The 14,094-nt window shown below is 42.7% G+C and overlaps 1 protein-coding gene across 7 annotated transcripts in view; it reads left to right on the top strand.

Moving 5' to 3' along the window:
- Nucleotides 1-4,936: 4,936 nt before the first annotated feature.
- Nucleotides 4,937-14,094, top strand: part of BOD1L1 (biorientation of chromosomes in cell division 1 like 1) — a 39,638-nt gene continuing 30,480 nt past the window's right edge. For 4 of the 7 annotated variants that reach the window (XR_008732817.1, XR_008732822.1, XR_008732829.1 and 1 more), the window contains exons 1-7: nt 7,063-7,242; nt 7,694-7,818; nt 9,124-9,314; nt 10,514-11,125; nt 11,595-11,741; nt 12,960-13,129; nt 13,969-14,092. Coding sequence is in view for 3 of the 7 variants with exons in the window: in XM_055714050.1 (XP_055570025.1) it covers nt 7,063-7,242; nt 7,694-7,818; nt 9,124-9,314; nt 10,514-11,125; nt 11,595-11,741; nt 12,960-13,129; nt 13,969-14,092 (1,549 nt within the window). In the remaining 4 variants the exon portion in view is untranslated. Of the gene's footprint in view, nt 6,112-7,061; nt 7,243-7,693; nt 7,819-9,123; nt 9,315-10,513; nt 11,126-11,594; nt 11,742-12,959; nt 13,130-13,968; nt 14,093-14,094 lie in introns of those variants that run through there. The other 3 variants (XM_055714050.1, XM_055713983.1, XM_055714127.1) reach the window with 2 other exon arrangements.

Genomic DNA, 14,094 nt, shown 5'->3' with positions numbered 1-14,094 from the left:
ATTTCTCCAGCAGACAGGAATGCACATTTCAAAAAATAAAAAAAATAAAATTTAAAAAAAGATATGCCGAAATGATCAAGCACATTAACGGGAATTAGATGTCCAATCCCTTAGATGCCAATAACAATCCCAACCATGTTGCATCAATTAGCCATTGATTGCTTGCAAAGAGGTAAAAAAGCTTTAGTCTTTCTCTCCCTTCTCTCATTGCCACGGAAGAGTGCAGCACAAAGAGCTGTACCACCAGTCACACCCATGGCCACACAGATGAGCCTTCTTTCCACCAGCAGGTCAAGGCTCTGTCTGCCCTTAAAAATTTCTTTCTGGTTACAGAAAGAAAAAAAAAATCAAGTAAGCCTGTGTATTAAAGCTATTTCTGACAGCAATCTTTTTTTGCCCTCAAATGCCATTCACTAAGCATGCTCTACTCATCTTCTCACAAAACTCAGGGAACCAGGAAGTCGTTCCTTGGCCTTGGCAGAGACATAAAATGAGAAAAAAGGGAGAAGAGGTGTAGCTGTACCTTCAAAATAACATACTTTAAAAGCATCATCTGCAAACCAGGTGTCACACTGAAGTTCTGAAACTGGAAAAAATAATCCTAACCTTTCAGATAAAGTTACACTCAGAAGTTTAAATTTAAATGGCTTTTACACGGGAAAGCTAGATAAATAAAGATAAGTTCATTTACCTGCACATTAATGAAAAAGTATTAGAAGATGTGGTTTGTCAAAATGTGACTTAGAAGACTTTACAAATTTTTTTCAAACTTTAACCAATCCTCCCAGCAAATACAACCAGTAGTATTTCCCACTGAACACAAAAACCTTAGCATTTTAAAGAGCACGTCAGTCCATCTATTTGACTAGCCACTTTAAGGAGCCACCATGTGCTTTCTCCATCAAACTAAATTGTCACTAACAACAATCACCCTGCTCAGCTCCAGTGGGAGAACCAGGACCCCTCAGCAGTTTTAGTTTTGCTCAAAGCATCCCTTTAGAAGTGACTGAAAAGTTCTAGAGGTGTCACACAAAGTCATGACAGGCTAGTTTAAATAAAAGCTCTCCTTTTATCACTTTAAAACGTGTTATCTAGTCACTGGTTTCACTTCTGCCAAGTCTTTTGCTTGTCAAAGGCCTGCCTGTGGAAAACACAGGGCAGGCTGCCTGCCACTGAATGAAAAACACATTTGCGGTTCCATGGATAATACACATAAACCACCAAATTTCACCTTTTATATAGGGCCTACTTGCCAGTGCAAATAGGAAAAAGATACATATGTATATACCTCCTTGAACAAACAAAACCACTACTAACACCTGAAAAGAAACATGGTTGCAAAGCCAGGAAGAGCTCTTCAAGCATGCTTTATTTTTATCCAAATGTTCTTTATTTACCAAAACAAAGATGACAAAATCATATTCTCCAGTCTTGGAAGTCCAAGAGCATTTCACCCGTTGCAACTATTGCCATGTAAGGATACGGACATCACTCAGATCACATCACAGCTGAAGGTATAGTCCATGTCTAGGCTACATTTTAATCTTGCAACTAGAGCATTTCATGCTGCAGCCTAGCTGAAGCCACATTTGCTGTTATTGACAAAGCATAAAATCTCAGCGATGCTGGCAACATTTTTCGGCTGTTTCAAACCAGGGGGGACTAGATTGTCATTACTGGTGCTGCTCCTAGGCATAGTAATTTTGGCTTTTTTTGAAAAAATCCAGTATCAGCAAGCATCAGAAAATCTGAGACTTTCTTTAGAAATAATCATTAAATATACCCTTTATGTACAGAGAGAAGCAAATGTGAACTATGCATCAGGAGATGTACATTTATACAACAAACCAATTCATCACCGATTATTCTGGATTTTATCGTGCCACAATAAACAACACATAAGCTACACACCAGAAGAAAACAAGCCTCAGAGAATGGAACAGTGGTTAACACAGATGGTGCAACGCACAGACGTGGTACCACCACATATGTGGAGGAAGAAGTGAGCAATTCATCTGGGGCAGATCTCCAGCTAGGTGCTGGGCAGTGTTAGAGCTTTTAATTATCCAAGAATCTGCTTGGGCATTTCAGTCATTCCCGGTGAAGTGTCTTCATTTTTCCTAGAAAACTTGAATTGCTTCTAAACAGCTCCCCTTTCTGTGTACCCTCATTTGTAAAAGACTACAGATTTAAGAGGAACATCACCCTTGTAAGCTCAACACTGCCAGCAGCACTTCATCTTTAGAGGCTGCAGAACCTTGCAATAGAGTTCATCATAGAGGAAGGGCATCTCTTATCCAAATCAAACTTGTTCAGATCGGAACTTCACTCCTGCACAAAGTGAAGGATTTTTTCCTTCTTTTTACCTCCTTAATCCAGTTGTCACCTGGATTTCAGATACTTCATAAATTTAGATTCATCACCAGCATATACTGCATAAACAAATTTTTTGAGATGGAGGAAAAAATTGCACAAATAAAGCATTTCACTGGGGGGAAACAAAAAAACACCCAAAAAAACCCCCACCAAACCCGGAAAACATCAGCTAACCTGCCAAGTTCTGTTACCACTTTTACCAGCTACGGTATAAACTGACTTGAAGAAAATTTAATTTTATTAACACTCATTAAATCAGTTGGTGATGTTGGCCAGTCTGAATTTGATGCTTGTGGCAGGCATTCACAGAATAAAATTGCTGCGACACTGTCTAAAAATGAGCTATTGCAGGTGCTTTATTCTGACTTAGACTACTACCTATAACTATTCCCAAATTCAATATATTATTTTATTGCTATTTAGAGGTAGATTTCCTGCTTTAGAGGTGGCATAATTATTCTATTTATGTCCCCAATTACTCAACCATAACCTGAGACAAAAAGACATTAATCTGAAATCACAAGCTGCGTGGCTTGCTGCCATGACATCAACGGCTGAAACTGCTCTGTCCAGCCTCACAGTCCTGCATCTGATTCAGGAGACCAAAAGCAAGCCTAGAGCGAGAAAGAGAACGATATATTCTCCCAGCCCACAGCAGCACACAGTGCAGGTACACTCTGAGCCAGAAGCACTTTCCCTGAATTTCGTGACTTGTCCTACTTTCATGTACTTGTCCAGTCTCCTCTTGCAGCCATATAAACTTCTTGTTCCCACAATATCATATGCACCTCCTTTTTCTTTGTCTCATATCTTAGTATTTCTCCAGCACTTTAAATGTTGCCTGCACTTCAAGAACTGTAGCTGGAATTAAGAAATATCTGTTATCTACTTTATTAAGTAAGAAGATATTACAAACTTTGCTGAGACTTTTCACATTAAATAGATGTCAAAAATATTTTAAAATGAGACTGTTTCCCTGAAAAAGAATGTAAACGTAAGTGTAGTCATTACCAGTGTGTAAATACCCACAGCAGGGGCTGTAGGTTTCAGGATATAAAAAAATGAATAAACAACAGCAACATGATTTATTTTTTTTAAACAGAAACATTTTGCTGAAAATTCCACGTAAAGTAAAACGCACTACAGTCAGAACCCAGAGTATGAAATGAAGATTCTCATACTGTGATTAGGGATCACAGATGTTAACACTAGAAATATTCCAGATTATGTTAGAAAAAGTATAATTCAGTGTACAGAAAATCTGCAAATGCAAGACACTCTATGTAATTCAACTGTTTACATAAGTGAAAATTGAGGAATGAGGTGAATATGGAAAAAGCAGAAAGTTTAGCAGAGGTACTCAGGACTGTCCGGAAAAATAATTGTTCCAAGCATAAGGGAAGCTATGAAGTATGTGTAAATTCAAGTGATAACAGCAATACAGGTTAGGACATTTAACTGGGACTATGACAGCAAACAAGGAGAGGAGTCCTCGACTCAGCACGACAAACTACTAAAAAAAAGAAATCCTTTGTATTCACTCCAAACTGTTTCTGTTAATTATCTGACAAGCCTTTTTCAAGCTGTTATCTCACAAATAACATTTTACTAGCATTGGGTATCAGGCATCACTAAGTGAGTACATCAAATGACTGTAACAACTACAGTAAACTGCAAAGATAAATACTGAGTACAAAATAAACAACGGTAAGTACTGAATAGCTCTGGAACAACTGAAACAATTACACTTGAAAATGTAAGTTCATCTGTGAGCTCACTGAAAACAGCAAGATGGCTTAACATTTAGTCGCACATTCATAATTCTTTGTATAGTTATACTATAGAACAACCAATAAATAATGTAACTTTACTAGCACACAAGGCTTCATGTAACCATATCTCAGCTCGTATAAGACTGCAAAGCATCCTTAAAACAAACTGAGAACACAAAGGGCTGGTTTTGGTTTAATTAAATTCATTGTTTTATTTTCAGGATGCTTCCAGTTTCCTTTACAGCATCTTCCCATAGGAAAATGTACAGTTGGCCCCAGACAACAAAAAAGCCATTTTCAGCCAGCACTTAGGATAAATATATTTTATTTGATAAATAAGATATCCAACAAGCATGCAACACTCAGTAAATTGGATGAAACATGGGATAGTATGCAATTCAGAGCACAGAACAACCTTGTACATTCAGCTGCTAAATCAATTGGGGTACAGACTGCTTGTTGCAATAGTTTCAGACCCCTGGGCATAACTGATCCCCGATAGCCCTTAAATTCCCAAATCCCATTAACGGATTCCTGCCCCCTAGTATGCATCTTTCACAGTCCATTCATTAACATAGTCTGAGACAAAGGCCACAGATATTCCAGGTTGTCCATGACATCTTGTATGTTTAATGGTATACTGTCCTGTGAGGCAGGTATCTTGCTCGCACTGTTAAAATAGAGTAATTTTTTTTCTCATTTTTCTGTACCACCCCTGATTGGGAGGAGGGAGGAGGAACAAAAATGGACATCTATCCACCCCCCGCCACTTCCTGCCCTCCCCGCCCCCCCCAAAAAAAAAGGAAGTTGCAGTGCCTTTTCCTAACAAAAAATTTTGAAAATGGTAATTTCCCAGTAAAGTCTGCAATTTTTGTTCACTGTCACAGTAAGTCACACACTATTTCTAAAATTAGCAGGTGCATTTACTAAAATGATACCCTTCGCTTCTGCCCTTTCTTGCTTACTGCTACATGATCTTTAGTCAGCAGCAAAGGAACTTTTCTTCAATGAGAAGAGATGCAAAAGTCAGTATATCACACGTTTGGATATACCAGTAGGGGCTGTACCAAGCTCCAAGCTGCAGACTCCCCATCCCTCTTGAATTTCGTGCTTTAATCCTTCCAGGCATCTGTGTAGAAAATATGAAACTACAGAGAAGCTAGTTTTTTTTAATTACTCCAGTATCCAGAGATAAAAATCTCACAATACTTTTAAATACTCGTCAGATTTGTTTCCTTCTGTAGAATTTTAAATAGTCTAGGAGTACTTAGTTTACAATAGGAAAACTAGTCAGGCTTTACACTTCTAACCTACTTCTAAGTCTGCAATAACAATCCTGACACTCTTGCCGTTACAGTCAAACTGATTTTTAACACTTTTTGCAGAGGGAAATTCCTAATATTTGTAGTTGGACAAGATCTCCACTCATCATGCCACAACATGTGTGTAACCAAAACACTGTTACTCCCAAGTCCCTTTTCTTTTCTGTAAGCCAGTCATTCTTTCTCTTGAGTGTATTTTTACACGTCCTTTCATCCTTACCCATGCTGGGTAGGACAAGAGCTCAGCCACCTATGCAAGACACTGGAAAGCCAAACCACACCCAATAAGACAGTACTATCCCTCAGTCACTGTCCCAAGTATAATGAAATTAACTTCCCTATTTCCAGTTTTTTACTGCTTCCGGGTTCCTGTTTTAGTCATAACAGGTCAGCCTGCAAATTGCCAGCCCACAGCCTGCGCTGAATTCGGCTTCAGACTGTGGAAACAGAAGACACTCAAGGAGCGAGGAGTGGTTAGTGCCACTGACAAGACTTCAGGACGGCACATTAAACGGTTGTGACTGAGAAAAACTAAAGAAGGCATGACAAAGCAAGTGGCAAACGAGTCAGCCTGAAAACATTTGCATTAGAAAAGGACGTAGGAACGCGCTGAAAGCCAAAGGAAACACGCTTCAACCCAAGTATGTTAAATGTCACCTCCCCAGGTGCCTCACCCAGGCCACTCGCGGCCCCGGGCAGGCTGAGGCAAGGCCCGGGTCCCCACACACAGGCCCGAGCCGCCCGCGGTCCTCGGGGGGGCGGCAGCGGCGCCCCCTGACGCAGAGGAGGGAGGGCCCGGGGCGGGCGAAGAGGAAGCGTCCGTGAGCCGCCACTCACAACTCCCGGGCGCCCTGAGGGGAGGCCGCCCGTCCCTCGCCGTCCGGCTCCCGTACAGCCCGCCGGCATCACCGCCCCGGGAGCCGCCCGGCCGGCCGCCCCGGCGACTAGCAGCCCGCAGCCCCGGCCCGACATCCCGCCCGCCGCCACGGACGGCCGCAGGCCCCGGCCCCGCCCCGCGCCTCAGGGAGGAAGCGCGCGGTGCTGCCCCCACCATGATGGCGGCCAGCGCAGGAAGGGGCGGGCCGCGGGGCGGGGCTGTGGGGGCACGGCCGGGGAGCGCGGCAGCGGCGCGGCGCCGGGCGGCGGGCGGCGGGGGTGGCGGGCGACCCCGCGCTGCCCGCAGCGCCCAGCCGCGCCCGCGCCGCGCGGGGGGCTACCGGCGAGGCGGGTGGGGGCCGAGGGCCCACCACGGCCGCCCCCCTGCCCCCCGCCCGCCGCCGTCGCCGCCGCCGCCGCGGGATCGGGGCCCCACTGGAGCGGGCCGCGAGCGGCTCCGCCCCCCTTCGTCCCCTTAAAGGGCCCGCGGCTGCTGCGCGCGGCTCCGCCAGTGCTCGCCCCGCGCCGATGGCGCCGCTCTCGGCGGCGGCGTCCCTGCTTCCCTTCTCGTCTCCCGGCGCTTCCTCCCTCCGTTCCCTTTCGCTTCCGGGGTCAGTGCTGCCGCGGCCGCTGCTCGGTAACAAGCCCCGTCCTGGGGTTCGGCCGGGAGAGCCGGTAGCCGTGCCCTGCGCAGGCCGCGCCGTCCCGCCGCCCCCATGGCCAGCAACCCCCAGCCGCCGCCGCCGCCCCCGCCGCCGCCCCCTCAGCAGCCGCCGCCGCTGCCGGGGGGCGGCGCGGCCGAGCCCGAGCTGGTCTCCATGATCGTCAACCACCTCAAGAGCCAGGGGCTCTTCGACCAGTTCCGCCGCGACTGCCTGGCCGACGTGGACACCAAGGTGGGGGCGGGCGGGCGCCGGTGGCTCTCCCCAGTCCCGGCACGTCAGTGGCAGGCCGGGAGCGGCGGGGCCGGGCCCGGGGGTGGCGGCGGGTTGCGGGGCGCTGCGCCCCGCTCTCGGGGGTGGCGAGCAGCCGCCTGGGCCCGCGCGGGGCTGCGGCTCGGCCCGCGGCACCGGGGCTCTTTGCAGCGACCCCGGGGCAGGGCTGGAGCCTCAGGGTTCGGCGGGGAGCGTGGGCCGGCCGGCGGCGCGGGCGCGCCGGGCTTTGCGGAGCGGTTTAGCCGTACGGGCGCCTGTAACAGGCCGAGGTCGCCGGGAAGGAGCGGGAGCGGCGGCGCCTTCAGTGCGTTGGGGGGGTCCGACGGGGCTCCCAGCTCCTCCACCCCGGCCATCGGGAGGCTAACTGAGTATCAAAACCCTCCTGTCCAACCTCTCTGTTGTTGCTTTTTAGCCTGCCTACCAGAATTTGAGACAGCGTGTTGACAACTTTGTTTCCAATCATTTGGCAACTCATACTTGGAGTCCTCATCTCAACAAGAACCAGCTGAGAAATAACATTAGGCAGCAGGTTCTCAAGTAAGTGGCAGCTTTGGGGTTTCTCTGTGTGAACGTGCTTGTGTACCCCGGTAGGCGACAGAGGCTCAAGGTAAAGTGTCTACTTTCTTCTCAGAAACTTCTGAAGGAGCTTTTTTTCAGCATTTAAATTGTGGTATTGTATCAGATAGCAACTTGCCATCAGCATGAGTCAGAATTAGGCTACAAGTATTATTTTGTGTGATCCAAGTTGATGCAGTGGTGGAAAGCTTGCTTCTAACTAGGAATGTAACACCCTAGCTAAAATCTATCTTTACTATTTCTTTTAAAGGAGCTATTAATAAAATTGCCTGTATCAAGTTTTGAGCTAAGGAAAATCGACAGGATTTAACAAACACAGCTCTGCGGAGTACAAAGCTGAGGTCACCAAACAAGACACTGGACGTAAATTTGGCTAGACAGAGGTTTTTCAGAACTGCTGTTATGTCAAATTGATGTCCAACACTTAATCAGACGTTATGTTTTTTCATTAGGGTTTCTCTAGTTCTTCTTCTCAAAACTTTGAGTCATAAATATAAGGAAACTTTGTTAAAGTAGCATGAGTTTGGTCGCTAAATTCAGTCAGACAAGGAATTTGGGAATGAACTCAGTTATGCAGTAGTGGTGCTGTTGATCATTGTACTGAAGAACTGTCTTGTTTGGGAGGAAGGGAGCATTGGTTGTTGGGGGCTTTTTTTTAGTTCTTTTTAAAGAAGCAATGAGGACAAGAGGCAATATATGTCCCACAAAAGGTTACACAGCTCTAGAGCGAACCCATACATATAAAGCTCTCTATTTATTCAATTTTACTGAAGATTAAGGGTGTTCTATAAAGCCACAGCACTCTGAGATGTCACACTGTATTGGGCAGAAAGTAACTTAGGGTGGTGATGACTGGTCTAGTAGTTGTTTGTCCCTCATGCCTTCCATAAATCATCTGTATGCCATGGGAGTTGATAACACCAAGTTTCTTCTTAATTTTTCCCACAAATGTCGCTTTTACAGGTAAGTAAGGTTTGTAGGCATAACCAGTAATGACATAACCACAGGCTGTTGTGTTAATTCCGTGCGTTTGGATTGCTGTGTTTCTCTGGCATTTAGGTTTTTTTCTTAGTTCATAAGGCATAGAAAGCGCTGTTGAAATACAGGCAGCTGGCTAAATACATGGCTGTAGTGGTGCTCAGGAAACGTTAATCCTTCGTTGGAGGCCCTAAGAGTGTTTACATCAGATCTAGATAAGCCTGTTTCATTAAGATGTTCTTGAAAAGTCATTTTCCTTATTTAAGTATTCATGTAACTTTGTTCCAGGTCTGGAATGTTGGAATCTGGAATTGACAGAATTATTTCTCAGGTTGTGGACCCAAAGATCAACCACACATTCAGACCTCAGGTGGAAAAAGCTGTCCATGAATTTTTAGCTACATTGAATCACAAAGAGGAGGCAGGCCCCAGTACAGCTCCAAGTGAAGAGAAAACAGATACTTCTGTTACAGTACAAGGTATTCTACCATTTCTCTGAGCAGTCTGTTAACAAATATTTGTTGAGAGAGCAGAAAGGTTGACTAGGTTTGCTGCTAGCACAGAATTGTTAGCCATCAGTGTTAGCCAGTTGAGCTCTAGGCAGTGTACCATACTACTTGCCTCTGTATAAAGGTAGAAGGAAAGAGAGATGTCACCATGTTATTCTGTCACTTCTGCTTGAGATTATAAAGGATCAGTTTACTGTAGGGAAAAAAGTTGGTCTCAGGGTTTGGCCCTCTGACTGGTACAGGATCGGATAAGACATAGCTGTAAGAGAAGGATGATTGAATTTTTTATGCATTGGTAGATTGGAAAAAAAAATACCTATTAAACAGTGACCTGTCAATGCAATTGGTGTGTGCAGTAAAACCTGAATGGCTAAGGTCCTTTCAGGAGCTTAAATTCTGCTGTAAATCAGCCAATCTTTAGTTTGTTTATAAACACAGCACTTTACCTGTTTGTTTGTTGCCTGGTATTGACTTCTAAAGGCTCCTGCAGGTAATTGTCCATTCTTTCCCTTCCTAAGAGACTCCCAAGCAGTTCATCTATTTGTAACCAGACCCTTTATTTAAATCCTAACCCTTTTCCTGTGAGGCCCACTTCCTTTAAAGTAAGTGGGTTAACAAGCCAGCTGCAGCTCTTAGTGCTAGTCCAGTTAACTCTTTCCCATCCATCTTCATAGTTACTTCTAAGAGGATGGGAAAGTGGTAAGGTATTTCTGATAGTCCTGTTGTTATACAGGCACTATGCTGAGTCCATTTTCCCTGTCATTTATGGAGATACCAGAGGCATGAAATACAGACTTTCTGCTGTAGCGTTCTATACTGTGATTCTCCAGAGTCGTCATTGCATTTAGGGTGATGGTAAACTTGAACAAGGATTGCGTTCAGAACATCCTTCCCATTGACAGCCCCTGCATGCTTTAGCTGACTGTGTCACGGAGCAAAATGAGTCTCCAGTAGTCAGATCATAATTGCTGCAGAAATGTAACTTCTTGGGGGGGTTTTAAAATATTTTTTTAAACCAAATCTCTAAATGCAAAATTAGTAAAGCCTTTCAGATTATTTTAAATAGAGTAATTACTCTTTTTTTTTCTTTCACTTGCTTAAAATTCTGTATGAACAGAATTACAGAAACTTAAATGAGCTAAAATAATTTTTTTTTCTTACTATTCAAGGTGTGTCTGCTACAGCTCCTAGTGGAAATGTAGCTAGTGATGCAATGTCCATTTTGGAAACAATAACTTCTCTTAACCAAGAAGCAAGTGCTGCCAGGGCTTCAACAGAGAACTCAAATCCCAAGAACAATGACAAAGTTGTAAAAAGGCTCTCATCTCAGCAGAGTGTGGATGGTAGCACTGATAGAGAGAGAAATGGGGAGGACTTGCCAGACAGAGAGAAAGCAATTTGTGACCCTTCTGGAGAAGGGACTGAAACATTTGCAAAGTGTGAAGATTTAAATGAGCTTCCCTGCCAAACTGAAGAAATAAAAAATTCAGCAAAGGATACTAATAGTTTGACTTCTACAAGTAAAGAAATTCAACAGGAAAGTGAAGATCAAAAGAGTAAATTACTAGATAAATGTGACAAGAAACCAGACAGCAGTGAAAAAGGTGAGAGAAGAAAAGAAAAGAAGGAAAAACTCGATAAGAAGTCTGACCATTCAAAGAAAAGTGATGATACTACGAAGTCTAAAGAAGAAAAGCAAGCAAGAGAGTCTGAACCAGTGAAAGTGTTAGTTCCAGAAAAAAATAGCAATAAACATAAAACAGCTGAAAGCACTAAAGAAGGTATGGTGTGGGCAATCCTCTTCCTTGAAATACGGATATGGGGAGGGGGCATTAAGTGTATTCAGGAGTTGAATTGGAAGTAAATTTGGAATGTAGGTTCTCCACTAGTTCTGGCCACAGCTAGGTCTTGGATAATCTCCCTTAGCTCAGGTACCCACACTAGGAATCAGACGAGCTTTGATTCCTCAGATGTGTGATTGGTCATCTGCAAGTTCTCTTTAACAATTCCAGCCTGCATTTAAAGTCTTTAGTTGTACCTCTGGGTGATTGTTGGTGGTGGTGGTTTGAGTAAACCAGAGTTAGCCTAATAACATTTTATTAAGGTGTTACACTTTTTTTTTTCCTTTCTTATTTCTTGTTCTTAAGGTAATTTTGTTTTCATTGGCAAAATCACTGTTTTGGTAAGAAAAGTTTCTGAAATACAGAGTGCTGCATTACAGCCCTTTGTTTCTATTTTTTCCTTTACAAGAAAATACATCAGTAGATTCAGATATGGATGTACTCAGTGACATCACTGTCAGCTCTGTCCATACCAGTGACCTTTCTTCCTTTGAAGAGGAGAGTGAAGAGGAGACTGTCGTGTCTGACAGCACTGAGGAGGGGGAGATCACATCAGGTGGTAAAATAATTAGATTGTTAAGTAGCAAGAAAGAAAATGCAATGCTTTTGTTAAGTGCATCATATAATAAATTGGATACTTTGCAGTATGTTTTATTGTACTTATAAATAAGAAGGAATTTGAATGTGGAATGGACAGTATTCGTGCAATTACGAAAGACAAGTAGTGGACATACTTTTTGAATATTTTTTCAATAGCTTGATATATTCTAAGCATTGTAACTCCTATTTGTACTACAGTGTTTCTTAGGCAAGAAAAACCACTTAAGTGACAGATGTGTCACTTCCCTATGGATTTTTTTCCCCTCCCTTGTGCTATGAATTTAGTATAACATTGGAATGCTGGGTTACCGTTCTTGTGCTCTTGTCTAGAGCAGAGCTTAGACTCCAAATTCTGTGGATATGTGGCTTTTGCTGTTATAAGACTTTCCACTTCATAATACAGAGTGCCTTCGTACCTGAATGAGTTGTCTCTAATATGCTGTGAGCTTATCTTTTCTGCTTTAAAAATATTATTTAGAAGCATTGTATTACTTGCACATTCTCTGGCTTTGGTGTTACCTTGAAACACGATATGTTGCATTCAGCTATGACTAAAAGATTTGTGAAATTAAAACGTACTTTAAGTATATTTCAGGGTTATAAATAAATAGTACAGTGTGGAGCACAAGTGTTTTCACTTTATTTCTAATAATCCTGATAAAACCAAAATAGATGTATTTGGTTTTACTTGAATAATACTTAAATGAATATAAACAATAATGTGTTTTATGTATATATTTCAGTAAACCTACCTAGTTTTTATGTACTCAAATATTGTACAGGGGTTTTGTGGTGTAGGGAAGAAGCTTAATTTAATACATAGTAGAAACTATGTTCTAACTTCTTATGTGGTGTTAACTACTAAATACTATATGTACAAAGGCAACATGATTACGAGCAAGAGGGTAAGCCTAATTGTTGTATCCCAGTTTATTGCGGGGTTTGTATTTTGTTATTTTTTGGCTGAATGGTGTGCATGAACACATTAATATACCTTTCAGCTTTTCATAATCTAGTGATATTTTGATGTTAAATGGTTTAATTTTTTAACTGTTTATGTTTTTAGAATATATAATTGTTAATGTGCTTTGAGTAGCTTTGTTTTCTAAAAAGTTATGTTGAAAGCACTGTCCCAATTTATCAATATCTCTATACTTTGCTAACCTTTCTTCAGATGAAGAAGAGAAAAACAGTCAAAGTAAGACAAAGCCTCATGCTAATGAGCTGAGAGATGGGAAAGCCAAGCCTGTTCGTCATGCTTATGTTCGCAAGCCTTTCTTGTACTCCAAATACTTCAGTGATTCTGATGATGAACGAACTGTAGAGCAACGCCGTCAGTCCATTGTAAGTGTAGACTGTGTTACTGCTTGCATTCTGGCTCCTTAAACATTTTAGCACAGAAATCCTATTTCTCATTTGTTGGTGTTTTGTGAGTGGGAGTCTTCTGTGTCTTCTCACTGCTTTTTGGGTTTTTGTTTTGTTTTAAACCTTGTGTTACAGCTGCCCCTCCTTCAGACTTCCGCCGAATGTTGCATGATCTGCTCTCCAGTGAAGGCACTCCACAATTTGGGTGGAAAAAGTAGCCTATTATCTACCTGCAGCTTGTCTTCAGCAGGGTTTTGTATAGTTCAGGCTTGTGTTGACTGCTGCAGGCTACTTCATCACATCATCTCTTTACAAATGTAGTTCTTGCTGTCTATGAAATCAGTAGTTTCTAGCATGTCTGCAGTCGTCAAGAATGAAAAGAGAGGATTAAGCATGTTCACTATGTTCTGTGGAAGAAGGACCAGCACACAGAATAGGGAGCAGCAGTTCTTTTAGGTGTTTTTCCTTTGGCTAAGTCTGTATTCTTTTATAGTTATATACACAGTATGTATGTATTAAATTATATATATTATATCTAAGTAAAATAAAACCCAAGATACATTCTTTGAGTAGGTATCATAGCCTGAGTCTGGTGTTAAGCAGCAATGAAACTCTGGAACTCAGCTAATTCCAATTCACAGAAGTATTAGAGGATTCCATTAACTTTTATATAATGATTTTTGAGGGCTATTTATTTTTTAGTTTGCCTCAAGCTACACTGTTCTGTTTTCTTTGGCTTTTAGACATACACATGTAGTCAAAGAATTCTCTTTGACCCAATGATAAATTAATTGTTTTCCTTGGTTTTGTATCTTGAGGCCAAAGAAAAAGAAGAGAGACTTCTAAGAAGACAAATTAACAGAGAGAGACTTGAAGAAAAACGGAAACAGAAGGCTGCAGAAAAAACAAAATCTCTAAAAACTGGAAATCAAAATGCTAAAGGT

Source organism: Falco cherrug, chromosome 1, assembly GCF_023634085.1.
Source record: "Falco cherrug isolate bFalChe1 chromosome 1, bFalChe1.pri, whole genome shotgun sequence".
In the NCBI taxonomy this organism is placed as follows: Eukaryota; Metazoa; Chordata; class Aves; order Falconiformes; family Falconidae; genus Falco; species Falco cherrug.
The sequence above is the reverse complement of the archived record's forward strand: the minus strand, read 5'-3'. Positions and strand labels throughout refer to the sequence as shown.